Genomic DNA, 15,475 nt, shown 5'->3' with positions numbered 1-15,475 from the left:
TTGTATGTCTCCTTATAGTCTAACGGGAAAGGGTTCAATGATTACTGGCACCATTTTATAAAACAACGCTTTTGGGTAGAATAATGAGGAAAATCTTCCCACGGAAAGAACGTTTCACAAATAAGTGGTGGATAATTTTCTCATTTGTCATGAGGGATATTGTAGATAATTGTCTAATTGGCAATCATACCAAGCCTAAGCCTTAGGAAAAGAAACCAAAATGCATTTATGGTGCAACTTTTTTATATCTTAAATATCCACACGTGCCCCTTTTCTGGTTTTACTTACAATTCTTAAAATATCTCTGTTTTGCTCTGTGTTTGTTATATGTCTAGATCTGTTTTGTATTACACAAGTCTTTGCGTCTGATCTTTTATACAAGTTTTTACAAGAGTTAGTTTACTGCTTTGTCTTTTTTTTCGTAATGGAGAACTTTATTCAGTGTTACACCTGCTGGTCTTGTGTTTTATCTGGTTTTTTTTTTAATAAAAAATGTACTTGTTTGCACCTGTCCTATGTTGTTGTTGTTTGTTGATGTACCCAGTGGTTGATATGTGTTTCTCGTTTTTATATAGATAAGACACTTGGTTTTTCTATTTGAATGACAACTAGTCAGTTATGGGGACCTTTTTATTTCTGCTCGGTGTGATTGAAGGCTCCATGTTGAAGGCCTTTCTTTAACCTATAATGGTTTACTTTTAAAAATTGTGACTTTGACGGAGAGTTGTCTAATTGGCACTAATACCACATTTTTTTTTATATCTATTCTTAAATTATTTTGAAGGGTGTTAAAAATGGTAACATATACGATTTTATTTTACGTTCGTTCCACTTACTGATTTATGCCCTCGCGTTTGCTGTTCTTGGTTGATGAACTTTAACCCCGCCACATTCTGTATGTGTCCCAAGTCAGGAGACTATAATTCAATGGTTATCGTTTGTTGATGTGTTATATATTTGTCTTTCGTTATTTTTTTACATAAATTAGACCGATAGTTTCTCGTTTGAATTGTTTTAGAGTTGTCATTTCGGGACCTTTTAAAGCTGTCTATGCGGTATCGGCTTTAATCATTGTCGAAGGCTGTACGGTGACCTATAGATGTTAGTTTCTGTGTCATTTGCTCTATTGTGGAGAGTTTTCTCATTGGCAATTACACCACATCTTCTTTTTTTATATTTAATTAAATGTGAATGTTTGTCGCGATGTGTTGCAACAGCAATAATTTTATTGTATTATAGACTTCTGTCACAGTGAAGGAGTCTGACTCCCTGTATAACTCGCTGTAAACTGGTAGACAAACAAGGAACACTTATGGGAAACTAAAAAATAAACAAGAAGAACTTTTCTACATTGGCTAGAGGTATAGGAGGAGGGTTGAGATCTCATAAACATGTTTAACCCCGCTGCATTTTTGCGCCTCTCCCAAGTCAGGAGCCTCTGGCCTTTGTTAGTCTTGTATTATTTTCAATTTTAGTTTCTTGTGTACAATTTGGAGTTTAGTATGGCGTTCAATATCACTGAACTAGTATATATTTGTTTAGGGACCAGCTGAAGGACGCCTCCGGGTGCGGGAATTTCTCGCTACATTGAAGACCTGTTGGTAAACTTCTGTTGTTGTCTTGTCTATGGTCGGGTATTTGTCTCTTTGACACATTCCCCATTTCCATTTCCATTCTCAATTTTAAATCTTTAATATTTAAGATAATGTTTGATCACAATGTTAGATTAAATGCATCTTTCTCATTAATACAAATTGAAGACCAATAGCAAAGTAAAACATATATTTTGACAATTATTTTAATAATTCATGTAATATAGTAACTGTTATTAAATATACCTTTCTATACTATAAATTTAATTGCCTTTTAATTGTTTTGAAACACTAAATAAGAAAAAAATTAGTTCATTTAAATTTTAATCATTCCAATGTCAATATCAAACACCCAAACTTATAATTACAACTTAATAAGTAGCTAAACATTTTGAATAATAAAATATGAGACATTTCCATAGTCAGTATGATCAAAGTAGCTTAATAAGTTTATTATATTTTAAGTGGACAAGTTTAATGACAATAAAACATAAGCTTAAAGCGAGCTCTTAAACCGAAAAAACAAATTATAGACATGCATATCAGTATACAACGCGTGCAGACACAGATGACAACACAAGACATTCAATAGTTAACACATATTACACACTTGTCATATACACAATAAGCATACAGCCTACCATAAAAACATATAAAATTAAGTTATGTCAGCATCTAATATAGCAAATAAAACTATTAGTAGTCAAAATAAGCAAAACTCTAGACGCAGAATAAAAAAAAAAAGAAAAACAAACAAACAAAGGATTGATTTTTAGGTATTTTGGTGCAGTATACATGTTTGGATGAAAACGAGGTTAAAATCTGCAGGCAGTTGTGCTTTCAATCCCAGAAGGATATCATGAAGTTAAACTCAATGACATATGAGCACCGTCTGTATTCTTCGACCTAATCTCGATGCTAATTTAATCCATAAATTTTTCGAAATTGTGAGAAGAATCCGAACTGTCAATAGTTAAATTTGTATTAATTTTGCATTGCACTGATGCCTTGTAATGACTTATTGATTTGCATGTCCCTTTGGTATCCTCTCCTCCTTCTTAATAATTCAAAAATACAGTTCGGTTCTTTTGGTCTCTTGTGGAAGTTTGTCTCATTGGCAATCGTACCACATTTTCTTTTTTTGATAATATAGATTTGAACCTTCGAGAGTTATGTTCTCAAACACGCTTGATGACAGCCAAATCGTATACAGTATATTTGTAAATGGAATATTAAAAATAAAGCATTTTATTTTATTTACAGGCGAAGATCAGTTGACTGTCACTTTTTTACAAACACACTGTCAACTGATGCTTCATTTTTGAAGAGCAGCAGTACAAATAGAGTTACGGATAAGTATCAACGTTTAAATCAATTTCTTCCTCCAGACGTAAGCCTACAGTTTCGAAATTCTCGGTATCCTCTACATCATTGAAGAGCTGTACTTCTAAATCTAAGGACGCGACAGTGGTCGTAGTGTTCTCTCTTTCAAAGAGTTCTTTAACGGAGACTTCATCGAGATCGTTCAGGTCAAGAACTGCCTCTTTTTCCAAGAGACACTTGAATAATTCAATACTGTGCTGTTTTGTTGCAGTAGTAAGTTGTGGTGTGACATAATCACTAATGTCTGTCACAGAAGAACCCATTTCAATTAAATAGCCAACAATATTTGTATGCCCTCCCTTACATGCAAACATGAGAGCTGTCCACCGTTTTCTACTTTGTGAGTTAATGTAAGCACCACGTTCGCAAAGAAATTGTACAATATCACAATATCCCTGTCTACTAGCAAACATAAGGGCTGTTTGACCACATTTGTCAATGGAATCCAACACAGCGCCTCTCTCTACAAGGGAACACACTACAGGAAAATTACCAGTATTGCAGGCCACCATTAATGGACTAACGTTACTTCTATCAGACATATTAACGTCGAGTTCATCATTTTCCAAAAGTTTTTCAACGATATCGGTGTTGTTTCCAATGATTGCTGCTAAAAGCGGAGTCAATTTTCGATGAGACACATTGCAGTTAACACTTGTTCCTTCTGATAAAAGTAATTTCACGATTTCAGTGTGACCATGGAAACAAGCGCATACAAGAGGTGTATAGTGATGTTTGTGAATCTTAATTGAAGCCATATTTACGTTTCGGGATGTTTTTCTAAGCATTCCGATGACAGGCTTGTCAGTACAGTATGCCCGATCCGCAACCGAAACTAAAGAACCTGCTATATTTATGACAACTGCAATTACATCTGAATAATTCGACGCGAGAATCCCACGCAAAACTTTTCTTCCGATTTTGATATCGTTAAATGACGCTTTCAATAAATCAGCATTACAGTTGAGAAATCGAATCAGTTTTTGTCTGTACTCTTGACATTGCATCTGAGGACTTCTGAATACTTCGTCTGATTTTACCTCTAAGATGTCTCTTATCATCCGACAAAAAAACTCTTCTTCGCTTTCTGTACTGATTACTATTGGTCTTTCCTCTGATTTCGCTAGTGAATCTATGCAGGTTTGCTGATTTAATAACGAACGACAAGCATATTTAATAATCAAATTTTGGAAATTTTGTTGTAACCCACAATGATGACACATATAGTCAAACAGTTTGGCATGCATCGGTCGATAAATCACCATCTCTTTTCCGACCTTGTTGTGGTAATATTCTGTCTTTAAAAAAGTTCCTACCAATGAATCCAGCTGCATTAAGATATCGGTTTTGTGTGCTCCATTAGAAATGCCGAAATCTTCTAGAAGATTCTGTATATTTATATCATGTCGTGCTGTATTGTTACCATTGTTTCCTTTAACTGGAAAACACTGATAAAAATGGCTAATATTGTTTTCTTTAACGGGAAAACATAACTCCCCGTTACAAAGAACAATCAGAAGAATTGCAAAATATTTCAGTTTGTTTGGTTCTTCTTTCATGTTATCAAATTCAGACATATATATATCAAACGGGTTTTCAAAAAACTCAACAACATCTTTTTCTGTATGATTTCTATACAAGGAACACATTAACGGAAGGAAATCGTATGTGTTGATGACGTTTTCAATCGCGCGTATCAAATTTAAATCCAGATACTTTTCAGCTATTGACCGTTTCTGGTTTTTGGTTAATAAATTGTTGGTAAATTCAATTGAACATTCCGTAAGAAAACCTATTCGCTTAAACTGCTCTTCCTTAAAAACCTGCGTGCGACACGAGGCAATAATTTTGGTGTTCCCTTCCCTAATAATACTCTTTAAGACGGGTTCATACTTCAACCACGAATTAACTTCATTTTGTATGGCTGAATATCTGCCACACACATCGTCAAAGACAAAAACTTGGTTTTCATTTTTCCTAAAATTCCGCTCAATGTCTTCAGGACTATGACATGGAATGATTTCATATTGGCTTTGTTCCCGTAATAATAAAGCTACATGATGTATTGATGCTGATTTTCCAATTCCGGAAATTCCGTAAACAGTTGTTACATTGTTTTCTTTTAAGTTATGAACCAATTTTGCACAAAGACCTGTTGGTACAAACTTTTCATCGATCTTTTTCCATTCCTCAATTTGAACTGCAATTGCATCTGAAAAAAATAATATAAACCAAGGTATAATTATGGGCTTTGTTCATTGTTGAAGGCCGTACGGTGATCTATATATAGACCGATAGTTGTTAAATATGTGCCATTTTGTCTCATGTGAATAGTTGTCTCATTGTAAGCACGCCATATCTTCGTTTTTATATTTACGACCAATAATGGGTTTCTAAGAGTTTGTGCTTCTCGACAGCTAGCTTGTATTGTTTTGTGGACTTTTTTTGGCAACTCGTTGGTTTTCTATTTGTCATAATGATGACTTTAATAAAATCATCATATATCTTTGTTCCACTTATGATTTTATAATTTGTCCATTGTTATCATCTCTTTACTTAAAACCTAGACATAATTGTAATGTCACTGCCTTTCACCCTTCCATGCACATTTATTCCTTAAAAGTTATAAAAAGATTATAATTATAATAAAGTCCTGTCATTTACACGTCAGAAAATGTCTCAGAGTGTCCAAAGAGATGCTTGGAGTTTATGTGATTCCCTCAATTATTTAAATTTGTATATTCCTAATCAAAAGTATATAAATTAGATTTGAACAAATATTGTCTAATTCAAAACTGAAACTGACATTAATTACCATTGATATTACTGTTGCCAATGTCCTGCTTTAATTTACCAACGTCCTCTTTTAAACATCTGACGGTACTCAAAATAGCGTCCTTCATATCATCATTCAAAGCCAGCATTTCCAGGTTCTCCAATTTGTGTGTGAAATGACCATTACTTGTGCCGAGATAGACTTCCATTCTTTTAGCAACATCTTTGAATGCAGACAACCATTTGGTCAATTCGCTGTCTGTTACTTTACAGTTCCATACAATTGTATGAGCAATCTCATTCGTATACCTGAGTATCCGTTCAACATCATCCCCAACAGATGTTTCAGAATTTTCTGGATCTTCCTGGTGTCCCCAACCCTTGGTAGGATGGTCCACTGTGTTTAAACTTCTCAATATTTTATAAATTAAAGGTGTGTCAAAATGTGTATAATCTTCTGTAGGTGCTTTTAAAATAAAGGCTCTTTCAGATTTGCTTAAACTACTCCAAAGCTTCCTATCGTTTCTCACATGACCCACTATCACGTGACAGGGTTCATTAATGCGCAAAAGTTCTTGTAAAACCTCTGGCATCAGGTGTTGTGCAGCATATGTTAGTTTTGCAGTATTATTCAAGTTTTTACTTTTGTTTGAAGCCATTTTCTTCAAATTGTCTAATCACCTGTCCTAAAATAAAAAAATAAAAGATCTAGTTGGAACACGTCAAAGATACCAGGCTTATAAATGTTTTGATATTAACCCGATATGTATGTGCCAATCTAAAGTCGCGGTTTTTTTTGCGGGTGTCGAAGGACACTATACATTTTGGGTCTTATATATTTCTATAAATTCATTTGGATTAAAATTTTTATATTCATATCTCTCTAATTCTTACATGATTTATCGTTTTTTCAACCTGTTGATCATTTTTATCTTATCAACGCGTGGTTCGTTTGATCTCAGTTCTTCATTCGTTACAATTCGATTATGACGTCGAATTTTCTTGCTTTCCTCTGTATTTCTTATTGTGACGGCATAAACAAGGCGACCATTCCATATGAGGTCACATAGAAAAAAACACATCTTTTGGCATATCATTTTTAAAAAAGGAATTAGTTTGACTGGCTTTGGTTTAAAATTCGTTAGAGAAACATATTCCACCACCAAATCTTGAGTTATACGATATTAATCCACTCTCGACATTTCATAATTCGAAAATTCAAGAGTCTCGAGTGGATAAATATCATATCACACTCGATGCAATGGTAGAATCTATATTTATCTTACCTCCTATACATTTCTAGGAATATGATTGGTTAAAAGAGTCCTCGTGGAAACCGTATATTTAATATTACGTTAGTTGGGAGGCGGGGCTTATTTCATACACGGTTAGTAGTGGAGTTACGTCCCTTTATATTCCATATAAGGTAATAATTTCATGCACGGTTAGTAGTGGTGTTACGTCCCTTTAGAAAAACAAAACAGTACAGAGAAAAAGGTTTCGACAGACGAAGAAAGTGATGATAAAGTGAACTAAATTCATAAAAAACATTTAAATCTAACAAGTAGTCATTGTTGGCATCTGTTTTTGTAGGATCAAAGGAAGTAGTTTCTATAAATCATGTTATTGAAGACTTGCTAATTTTGATAGGTCACTAGTCTAAATTTTACACGTTAAGATAGTCGGTAAGATAAATTCATTACATAGTGTGCTAGTGACCTATAACGGTATATATGGGGTCAGTAAATTCCATATGGGGATTCGATCTTTGCTCTCACCTTATATGGAATTTACTGACCCCATATATACCGTATTAGGTCACTAGCACACTATGTAACTAATATTATCTTACCTCTTATACATTTCCAGGAATATGATTATTTAAAAGCGTCCGCGTGCAAACCGTGTATATTTGATATTAGGTTAGTAGGGAGGTGGGGCTTATCCCATACACGGTTAGTAGTGGAGTTACGTCCCTTTATATTCCATATTAGGAAAGAAGGGACGGGGCTTATTTTATACATGGTTAGTAATGGTGTTATGTCCCTTTATAAAAACAAAACGGTACTGAGAAAAAATCTTAAAAGTTCCAACAGACGAAAAAATTGACGATTAAGATTGAAATAAATTCATAAAACACATTTAAACTTTACAAATCGTTATTGTTGGCATCTGTTTTTGTAGGATCAATGGAAGTATTTTCTTAATGCTAACAGTATTGAAGACTTGCTCATTTTGAGAATCACTAGTCTTAATTTAACACGTTCAGATAGTCGGTAAGATAAATTCGTTACATAGTGTGCTAGTGACGTAATACGGTATATATGGGGTCAGTAAATTCCATATGGGGATTCGAGCCTCGCTCTCACACCATATGGAATTTACTGACCCCATATATACCGTATTAGGTCACTAGCACAATATGTAACTAATAATATTTGTGATTACTATCCCATCTCATTGACGTTTACTTACAATCTATTTTCTTTAAAACAAAAGGTTGTATCTGTAACTTGTAAATATCATTTATAAGCTTTAATCTAAAACAGCAAAACGGACAGATTAAATATAGGCGTCTTCTATTGTTTTCGTTTAGCTTATATATTTTTAAAAGAAGATACTTACGTATATAGATATTGCGGATGTTTTTTTTAAAGTAGGCAAATACATTTCCGTTGCTTCTATTTTTCTAAGAACTATTACATTTGAATTGGATTTTATTTGTACTGCATACATTAATATGTAAATTTGCAGTAATAGTTTTAAATTTTTTATTATATATCTCGTAGCAAGTGCCCTTTTAATAAAACAAAAATACAACGGTGTTTTGTATAACTTAAAAAGTTACTTATGAATTGTAAAGTAACAAAAATACCGCACTTCACTTCAAAATAGAAATTCCCTTTTTAAACGGTTAAAACCAAATTTCAAACACATCAAATAAACTTATGGAAATGATGAATAAATGTCTAAATCGATCATATTTGAAAATGCATTTACAACTATATAGTATACCTTATTTACCTGGGTAAACCATAAGTTTAAAACACCTATCTTGAATTAATAATGCCAATAGTTGTGAACCTCATCACACAAGAAAATAACATTGAAATTGATCATATACACGAAAGAATAATTTTATAGTTGAAAACTACTCAACATTGTCTTTACGAAATATCTAAATTCAAATAGAAGAAGGGCCAATCAAACTAATCAGTTTAGCCAGATAGAAAAATTGTTGCCAATTCACATGGGTGTGTACAGTTCTATGAGTTTCATTCGAGAACAAAACAATACCAGTGCCAATATTGTATATGTTAAAATGATAAAATCAAATCGTATCAAACTAGAACTTTAACAGTTAATATACATCATAAGTATTGATAACTTTCTTACCGTTGACATTGTTAATAAACGTTTGCATTAAAAGCAAATTTTCATAGGCTTCGCCAATAATAATAAATTTAACATATATATATGCAAAGGAACATTGAGAATGGAAATGGGAAAAGTGTTAAAGAGACAATAGCTGGACCAAAAACCAAATACAACCGACGGCTTCCAATAGGTATTCAACACTGCGAGAAAATTGCGTACCCGATGGCGTGATTTAGCTGACCCTTATAGAAAATATGTTCTAGTCCAGTAATAATGGAGGTCATACTCAACTCCATAACAAAAAAATGAAATAAAAATTTAAAATTATACAAGACTAAAAAAGGCCAGAGGCTGCTGACTTGGGACGGGGACAAACATAATAAGTTTTGTAAGATATCAACTATTCCCTATACAGCCAATGTAGAATTAACAAACACAAACCATGTGTACATCGAAGTAGAAGAAAACGGTCAGAAATTTATCAAAGTATTGTATAAACCATCAGTGGGCTGTCCTCGTTCATGTATTTTATTTTTATTTGTTTTTAAATATTTCGTTTTAAATAATAAAAAACTATGTTGCGATGGTGCATCAGTCTAAAAAGATGTCTATGAATTTTACAGGATCAGTCGTGTAATATAGAATGCACCAATAATGAATTCAATATACATTGATATTAAAGTGCAGGAGAGTTCGTCGAATTTGTTTTCATGGTCGATTTAAAAATATACTACCTGATCCAAAACTATACAATTATTCATATAAAGTAAAACTAACTTCTGATTTATTACAGTTTATAGACAGTAATAACCCCCAGGACTGGTTCATGTTTAAGAGTTGTATCGAAGTTTTTTTTAAAGTAGGCAAATACATTTCCGTTGCTTCTATTTTTCTAAGAACTATTACATTTGAATTGGATTTTATTTGTACTGCATACATTAATATGTAAATTTACAGTAATGGTTTTAAATTTCCAAATTTTTATAGTTATTGCATCGTTACATTAAATCAATTTATCAACCTTTTATATATAATAGATATTTTGTAGATGTCATTTAAATTTTAAAAGTACAAATGTATTTCAAAATGATATGCTTTGCATCCTTTGAACCCGTGATCAGGAGATGAATTATAACTTAATTTGATTTAACAAGAAATTAAATGATAAAAAAAACCTTATGAATTAATGCCTTTGTAAATCGAAACGTCGCTATTACACACTCATAATGTCAAAATATAAAAAGGAAACGAAAACTTATTTACGATCTGTAATGATTACTTCACAGAGTTAAGTCGGTCAGTGTATGCTTGACAAATAATCATGTAATAAACTTAGTTTTGAACATGTAACCTAATCCTGATGATATCATTACATATATTTAAAACAAATCAAGTTGTTGAATCAGTTCTTTCTTTTTCAAATTAAGGATATTTTGGTTGTTGTTTTATATAATAAATCGACAAACTATACAGTGAGTGACTCAACTGAATATAAAATAGACCGTTCATAAATTATTGATATATTTCAGTTTTATTGTATCGTACACTGCTGCAACAATTATAAAGTTATGTAACAAAAATATCGAACTCCGAGGAAAATCTAAACGGAAAGTCCCTCAGCAAATGTCAAAAGTCAACTTTATGTTATAATCTTAATCATTATAAAACCAAATAAAGAAAAACAAAAAGTCATATAGACAAAGCACAACAACACAATGACGGGATGAACGAGTATGTCAAATGTAGATCACCAAAAAATAGAATAAACAGCAAAAGAAATAATAAATGTTGGTTAATATATTTGATAACGTTTTTCCTTAAAGGGGCAATAGCTGTCAAATGCATTGTTACCGATTTGACTCAAATTCTCATATTTGGTTTATAACAAGGTAAAACATTTATCCAAACTATCAAAAGTCTAAAATAAACAGTTTACAGATCATGGGGTAGATAATATATAGGTTCGTTTCGTGTGTATTTTAGTCCAGATACCATCTAATTAACTATCGATTTGACCTCAGATGACCATATAAGCGATGTAAACAAAAATAAAGATACGAATAGATTAAACCAACACGTGCAATTGGATTTTTATAGGTCTGTTTGATTTTATTTTATAGATTAAAAATAGATGTTTCTCATTGTTTTTAACCATATACGAATGATTTTATGTGCATCGAATTAGTAATCAAATGATTTACCGTAGTTTCACTTTCATTGTTGACATTCTTTTTCTTTAAATAATAAGTACACGTACAATGCATGCGTTGTCAATCTCTAGCTAGGGGTTAACTTGAAGTTCACATGAAGACCGGTTAGAATGATGATGACGTTTTCACTTGCAAGTGAATCAGTCAAAAATTATGTTTAATCGCTTATTTCAACAAAATTAAAGGAAATTGATTGCTAAAAGCAAATTATTATTGGATTATTCCAATTTGATTAACGATTGATCTAAGAAAAATCATACTTTATTTTTTTATATATATCGTAGCTAGTGCTCCTTTAAGGTGGGAGTGTTCTAACCACGCATTTTATCAAAGTATTCAAAAGACAAATATCAAGCTTTATTATTGTAGCCTTAAAACTATGTTAACATAGATTAATCAAGGTTAATGTTTTCAGAATATTTCAATGCAAGAGAAACAAACTTTTAAAATTTAGAATTTAAAGGTATATTTACATATTTAGTTTTGTTAACTTTGCTAAGTAAATAATACTCAACTCGATATTTCACGATGATCCCAGGTGTCTAATTTTAATTAAGTTGCAATGCCCTTTAATTTGGTTTTCAATCGAACGCCTCAGCGTGACCGCTCGTATCGACTAATCACGCGTCTGGGGTATCAAATGATAAGGCAGATATATATCTTCGTTTAGTTTGTACACGTTTGTGTCTGATGAAAATAAAGTAATTGTCCTTTTTACACGTTAACAAACTAATGGCTTTTTTAAAACATGTTTACTTCCTGGTTCAAACCAGTGAATATCACAACAAATTTTAATTTTATATTTAAACGACATTTATGGTAAGTGATACAATAACCTGATACGGTTAAGTAGTTATAACCACATTAAGGTTCTAAATATTTGTGATGAAATCAGATTGTTTTTTAATATGAACTATGGAAACATTGATACAAATAGAATAAACTCATCATAGATACCAGGATTAAAATTTTATATTTACGCCAGACGCGCGTTTTGTCTACAAAAGACTCATCATTGACGCTCGAATCAAATATTGTTAAAAGGTCAAATAAAGTACGAAGTTGAAGAGCATTGAGGACCAAAAATTCCTAAAAGTTGAAATTTCTTTTGTTATTCTATCACAGATACTTGTTGAATCTCAATTAAATGACAAAGTCATAAGATTATATTTTTAAATTACATATCATGTACTCTGTATAATGATATTGCATTTCGTAATGTTTCACCATATAGTAGCTTTATATCATGGCTATATCTTTTTTTTTAGATACAACACAATTTTTTCGTTATTAACTAACGTACTAACGTATTCCTTTTTGTATAAATATCTCCCCATTTTCGGCATTTTAAAACTTGGTTTAAAAAGGTTATTAAGCTGTTCTGTAAAACAATGATAAATAAACTATAAAAGTAAAATATTAACCTCAAAATTATTATTTTTTAAGCTAATTGGTTGTGCAGGGACTTTGTTCTTTCTATTGCTTGATTTTGATATTTTGCAATAAAAAAATTGAATGTTTATAATTATGTAAGGCTAACACATAGTCAATTAGACCCCTAGATCTGCAGTTCCTCAAAATAGTTCGTCTTTTTCGTAGTGCGAATCTTTAGAACTACATGTATGCATATAGAACAAAATAAAAGTCTCCCAAGTTCAATTGTTTCATTATTTTATGATAATAAACGCCACTTTGCTGCCTCCTAATTTCGAAAACCCTAAAGGTATTATGTAGCTGCCAATTAACACATTTCAGGAGACACTTCACTGCCAATTTATCTTTTTTTTTTACATTCTCTTACATCTGGGATTCAAACTGTTTATAATTAGTGCAAACTTAAATTGCAAAGACTTTCTAAATATTCTTATCTTAAGATCTTGTGATTTATATTAAAACATAAATAAACTCATCATAGATACCAGGATTGAAATTGAATATTTGCATTAGACGCTCTTTTCGTCTACAAATTAAAAGACTCATCAGTGATCTGGAATCAAAAGAGTTCAAAAGACCAAACAGAGTACAAAGCTTAAGAACATTGAGGACCACAAATTTTAAAACGTTTCGCCAAATAAATCTAAACTATATATTCCTGAAGTGAGTTGAGGCTTTGCACAAACATTTATTTTGCTACTAAATATATATTTCAAAACCATGCTAATGTATAAAGATACATTTAAGAATAATTATTTTGGCACAAGGAAATACATTCTTTCTGGTCAATTAATGTAGGTCAAATATAACGTTAAAGATATCGTTCTTGGATTATTACGAGACCAAAGTAACCCATTTAAGCACGTAAGTCCCCAAATTATTTAATCTGGACAAATGAACGAGACAATATATACTTGCACAAACACACTGTAATCAGTCTTATCAACTGTAACAAACGATACGAAAAAGCAACGTAGTTATAACTAAAAACTTTCAAATGCAGATTCAACGCTTAAAAACACATTTGAAGTGGCATGTCTGATAGTTGGCACGTATTAAATTATTTATGGTTATGATATTTTTTAGTTCCATCCGACCTGTACATCGTAAAGATTTGAGATTTTTAAGCTTAACATAAATTAGGAAAATAATGCAGATTTCAATCAAAACCTAGCTGCAAAATCACTTATACTGAAACAGATAATTCACTCTTATAAGACAAATAAAAATGTCTGAAACAACTGCACATGACAAATGGTTTATATCAAAACTCAACTTCCAAATCATCTCTCAATATCGAGAAAGAATTGGAAAAGTCGTTATATATTATTGGGCACAGGATTATTTGACATTTAAATTATTATGAAACAACATACTACCAAATGTTCAAAGATTTTGTCTTAGCTTTACTTAACGATTACATAATAGAAATCATCTTATTTCAATAATCAAAAATTGCAGCATTATTCAAACTTATATAGAAGACATGAAAACATTTCGCCATTATCAGTTTTATATAAAATGATTATTTAAGATAGTTACTTACATAGTATAACAGCCTTTAATCAATTACAGTCATTTACAAATCAATACATCATCTGGTCGAATTATATCTGCCAAAAGAGGTTGATGATTTTCACACAGGATAAACCTGTGCTGTCGTCGAAACAACGGTAAATTTATTATATAACTATCTAGCGATCTTAGCTTTGATTTGATTGGTGAATGATTTTATTTAAAATCAAATAAATATATACGTGTTTCTAAAATTTGCTATCACGCCATTCAGTTTAGATACGATCTATATATTTAAATATGGTTAGCAATGCATTTCCAATTATAGATTTAAATCTAATGAAAGGTTCTATAAATTATTACAGCTCAGTTGTACTGCGTGTTTCGATTTTCTTTGCTTTGAAATAATGCTTTTTTAATGAATTTCTATCGCTCTAACCTGAATCATTGTTTCTACTAGCATTACGGCACTTAACACATTCGCCATAGTGTATGTAAGCATGTAGGTCACAATAGTTTTTTTACACTGATTTGTTTTTTTTAAGTTCAACTGGCTGTACATTCAGAATTAAGAAAAAGCATGAACTTTTATTAAAGATCGATATATTTCCATTGGAGTTTTGTTACACTCCTAAGTGGTTTTTTTTAAGTTTTATCTTGCTGCATGTTGAAAATTGGAAATAGTCATGAATACTAGTTTAAAAAATTAAGATAAAGTTGCGAATGGAAATGGGGAATGTGTCAAAGAGACAACAACCCGACCAAAGAGCAGATAACAGTTGAAGTCCACCAATGGGTCTTCAATGCAGCGAGAAGTTTATTTAAACACCAATTTCTAGATTCTTCTAGTACGTCATTAGTTACATTCATTTTTTCCAAATCTACTTCCCCAACCCTACCCCGATTAGTTTAAAAGCTAATGGTAACTGTAACTTTAACGTCTGTCTGTGAATATTGATTTTTTCTTGTAAACAGGAACATATATTTTCTATTTATCAAAATAATTTCTAAAAACGCTTTTGTCGAAGTTTGGACATTTGTGTCGTCTATATGCTGAAGCATTAAAAAAAACTCTTTACTGCATATCACTTGATTTGTTGATATGTTTTCCTAAGGTAGTAAATTAATTACAGAATTAATTGTAAGCTATCAATCATATCAGGCTTTTGATTTGTTACACCATACGTA

The 15,475-nt window shown here is 31.7% G+C and overlaps 1 protein-coding gene across 2 annotated transcripts; it reads right to left on the bottom strand.

Moving 5' to 3' along the window:
• Positions 1 to 1,784: 1,784 nt before the first annotated feature.
• On the bottom strand, positions 1,785 to 14,574 carry LOC139484915 (uncharacterized). Of its 2 annotated transcripts, none has more exons than XM_071268960.1 (3): positions 14,319 to 14,574; positions 5,791 to 6,436; positions 1,785 to 5,187 (listed from the first exon to the last, which is right to left on the bottom strand). In XM_071268960.1, exons 2-3 carry the CDS (start codon positions 6,407 to 6,409, stop codon positions 2,939 to 2,941), a joined length of 2,868 nt encoding a protein of 955 aa, XP_071125061.1. In that variant the 5' UTR covers positions 6,410 to 6,436; positions 14,319 to 14,574; the 3' UTR covers positions 1,785 to 2,938. The 2 variants fall into 2 exon arrangements, with proteins under 2 accessions (XP_071125061.1, XP_071125062.1); XM_071268961.1 differs by having other exon boundaries at positions 14,246 to 14,559.
• Positions 14,575 to 15,475: the final 901 nt, after the last annotated feature.

The sequence above is a fragment of the Mytilus edulis genome, chromosome 8, assembly GCF_963676685.1.
Source record: "Mytilus edulis chromosome 8, xbMytEdul2.2, whole genome shotgun sequence".
NCBI classification, from domain to species: Eukaryota; Metazoa; Mollusca; class Bivalvia; order Mytilida; family Mytilidae; genus Mytilus; species Mytilus edulis.
This window is presented reverse-complemented; position numbering and strand designations above follow the sequence as displayed.

Bases quoted from the DNA above. Each gene is read 5' to 3' on its own strand.
- LOC139484915 (XM_071268960.1), bottom strand. From the start codon at position 6,409: ATGGCTTCAAACAAAAGTAAAAACTTGAATAATACTGCAAAACTAACA. The intron at 5,188-5,790 runs GTAATTAATGTC...TATTTTTTTCAG, and splicing joins TGGCAACAGTAATATCAATG to ATGCAATTGCAGTTCAAATT.